Here is a 3,725-nt window from a genome sequence, read left to right as displayed (position 1 = left end):
TATGCAAAGAAGTTCAAAAAGCAGATGTGGGACAAGTCGAGGCTGTTTGATTGGAAAAAAAGAGGTGAGTGCAACTAGGATAGACCAAAGCATTTTATGGAAGTATGCGTCCCAGGAGTGAATGGAATCATGATAGAATCACTAAAGGCCAAAATCTACTATTGGTAGGGGTGGGCTAGATTCATTTACATTTTTTATTCTGGAAATTTTTATTGAATACTCACTATGTGTAGACACTGTGCTAGATTCTGGACATATAGGAAAAACAAAGCTGACATGATTTCAGGCCTAGTAGAATTTATAAACTTGAAGAAAAGAATGACACATTATCTCTATCTCTATCTCTGTCTCTATCATTGGTACCTAAATATACCAACACACACAAAAAAATGTGCATGGGTGTATAAATTCAGACAAATATTTTGAAGAAAATCAAAACAGGATTAAAGGGCGGAGGTGATAAAAAATTAGGTTGGCTGTTCAGGAATCCTCACAGAGATGGTGATTATGTTTGAAATGAAACTCACAAAATGATAAGGGGTAAACCAAATGAAGAGTTGTGGAAAACATGGTGCAAAGGTCTGGAAGACAGAAAGATCTTAATGTATTAGAAGAACGTAAATGGTGATGAATTGGCTTAGAATGAATTAAGAGGATGAGGTAGGAGTCAAAGTCGGAGGGGAAGGCAGGAAGAATTTTGATGAGCCTTATAAAGCATGGTAAAGACTTTGGTTAATATTTTAAGTGCAACTGGGAATCTTTGAATTGTTTTAGAGAATGGTATATCCAATTTAGGTCTAAAATGTATCACATTAAATTTTAGGTGAAGAATTTATTAGAATGCTATAAGAGTAGAAGGAGCGTGTACAGGTAGAATATTATTGTATTAATCCAGTTGATAGATGTTGGTGATATACACCAGGGTAGTAACATTAAAGGAAAAAGGAAATAAACAGATCCAAGAAAGATGTATTTTGAGGAAAGATTGACATAAGTTAATATAACTTAGAACTGGGGATTAAAGAAGAGGACGTGAAATAGATTATTTGAAATTTTCTGACCTGAGCATATGGAAATACAAGCATTAAAATCACAGTGTTTGGAAGATTGAAGATTGAAGGGTTTGGAAGATTCACAGGTTAAGTTATAATTCCCTAGGAGACATCCAGGTAGGGTTATTAAGTAGGCATTTGGATATGTAAGTCTGAAACAAAAAACAGCATTCTGGTCTGGAGATATAAATTTGAGATTGTTGGCATATGGACAGTGTTTGAAGCCATAAAGAAAACTGTGAACAACTAGAGAGAGAGTGCTACAGGACAGAGGAGACTAAGACAGACCAATCAGAGAGATAAGGAGACAATCAGGAGAGAATGTTATGGAAGCAAAGAGATAAACTATTTCAAGAAGAACTGGGACAAACAGGTCTAATGGATATGGCTATATGGAGGTCAGTCCCTAATGGCCTTGGCAAATACTAGTCGAAAAGTATAAGCCAAATGCATATTGGGATGGCTTGAAAAATGATTTAAATATGAAGAAGAAGAGGTGAATTGTGTCATTTATTATGTTGTGAAGTTTAATTGGAAACAGAAGCAGAGAAATAGAGGCCTAGATGAATTGGAATGTGTGTTCAAGAGAATGTTTGTGGTTATATTTAAGAATGGGTATAATGAAGTATAATAAAATGCTGTAAACATTGATCAAGTAAAAAGAAAGAAAAATGAAAGATGTAGAAGACAGACAAACACATAAGGAAATAAAGTCTTTCAGAAGGAAAAAGGAGATGGGATTGGGAGCATGTATGAAGATGGGAGGGTTATTCAAGGTCAGGCCAAAGTTGAATAGGATTTTTAACAAGTGAGAGAAGCTCCTTGGTAGAAAGTCAGGAGTGAGTGGAACTAGCTTTCCCTCTGTTCCAGAAGATGGTCCTCTTGACGGCCTTAATGAGTTCTTTGTTACGAAGACTGTAGATAATCGGGTTGACCAGTGGTGTTAACACCGAGTAAACTACAGCAAGTGTCCGGTCAAGGGATAGTGAATAGCTCTTCTTTAGCCGCACATACATGAAGATGATGCTTCCAAGAAAGATGAGGACCACAGTGAGATGTGAGGCGCACGTGGAGAAGGCTTTCTTTCTTCCTGCTACTGTTTGTATCTTCAGAACAGCCCCAATGATTCTCCCATAGGAGACCATAATAAAGAGGAAGGTGATAAGGATGATGAAGGCATTGATGCCAAAGTCCACCAGGACATTAGTGGATGTGTCCTTGCAGGCCAGGCTCAGCAGAGGTGGAAAGTCACAGAAGATGTGTTGGATTTCATTATAGCCACAGAAAGGGAGCTGGGAGACCAGGATGACCTCAGAAATGGGACACAGAAAGCCACACGTCCAGCAACAAGCAGCCATCTTGACACAGAGCGTTGAGGTCATGATTGCAGGGTAGCGAAGGGGCCGGCAGATGGCCAGGTATCGGTCATAAGCCATGGCTGTAAGAAGGTAGCACTCAGAGGCCCCCAGGGAGTGGAAGAAGTAGGTCTGAAGGAGACATCCAGCAAACGAAATGGTCTTCTTCTCACTGAGAAGATTAGTTAGCATCTTGGGGATGGTGGTGGCTGTATACCACAGCTCCAAGAAGGAGAGAACACTGACAAAGTGGTACATGGGTGTGTGTAGGGCTGCATCCAGGCGAGTGACTAAGAAGATGAGCAGGTTGCCACAGATGGTGAACAGGTATGCCAACAGCAGCAGGATAAAAAGCCAGCCCCTAATATGTCCCACACTGGAAAAGCCAAGGAGCACAAATTCTACCAGGCTTGAGTGATTGTGTTGCTCCATGGTGGGCTGGGGTGAGGAAGGAAAGGAGAGAAAACTGTGTTGAGGGGACAACCAAATCCAACACAGAACTCCTTTTTCTCTGAATGCACTTTAATTGCTACTGTTGTTGCTACTATTACTAGTACCCTAAAAATAATAATTGCTAACTCTTGGTACTTGCTATGAATCAAGCATTTTCCCAAGTGTTTTACATTAAGTATTTTGCTTAATTTTCATAATCCAATCAGGCAATTACCACTGTTATTTCTATTTTACATGAGAGAATTCAGTGATGGAAAGTTAAATGACACTTTTCCAGTCCATATAGGTATTATGTGGCAGAAACAGAAATTGAACTTAAACACTATAACCTCATGCTATTTACCTCTCTACCACATGGTCTCCTCCACACATTGTATATCTCTCTCAGGTCATCATTTTTCCTTTGATTAGGTCACAAAGAATTAAGTTAGCATATGGCATTAGTATAGTGACAAGCCTTTTCTTATTATTCAGTTTGCCACTATAAACATTTATCGAATACATCTATGTCGGGCATAAGGAATGCAAAGTTCCACAAGGTACAACCCTGCCATCGAAAAGCAGACACATCTCAATACAACCTGTGAAATACAGGACACCACAGAATGCCAAGGAAGGGGGCTCATTTCTCAGCCTAGGACAACTGAGAAAGTTTTCTCAGAGGAGGATGCCTTTGAGCCAAGTTTTCAAGGAAGAGTAGGAGTTAGCTAGATAAAAAACAAAATGAAGAATTTTGGACAAAAGGCATATGTGCAGGCTCTGAACAGAAAACAGCCCTAATTAGAGAAATATCCCTGTATGGTCAGGCAACTGGGGAAATTAGCCCAAGGATTTGGGTTGGGACTTTATCCCAGAAGGTATGGAG

General features: G+C 39.5%; 1 protein-coding gene across 1 annotated transcript; it reads right to left on the bottom strand.

Annotated features, from left to right (window-relative positions):
* Positions 1 to 1,885: 1,885 nt before the first annotated feature.
* Positions 1,886 to 2,839, bottom strand: LOC119512572 (olfactory receptor 6N2). Its single transcript, XM_037807331.1, has one exon. It carries the CDS (start codon positions 2,837 to 2,839, stop codon positions 1,886 to 1,888), a length of 954 nt encoding a protein of 317 aa, XP_037663259.1.
* Positions 2,840 to 3,725: the final 886 nt, after the last annotated feature.

This window comes from Choloepus didactylus, chromosome 2 (genome assembly GCF_015220235.1).
Source record: "Choloepus didactylus isolate mChoDid1 chromosome 2, mChoDid1.pri, whole genome shotgun sequence".
NCBI lineage: Eukaryota > Metazoa > Chordata > Mammalia > Pilosa > Megalonychidae > Choloepus > Choloepus didactylus.
Note: the sequence above shows the minus strand (reverse complement) of the source record. Positions and strands in the feature narration are given on the sequence as shown.

Excerpts from the sequence above, each read along its gene's own strand:
- LOC119512572 (XM_037807331.1), bottom strand. The coding sequence starts at position 2,839 with ATGGAGCAACACAATCACTCAAGCCTGGTAGAATTTGTGCTCCTTGGC.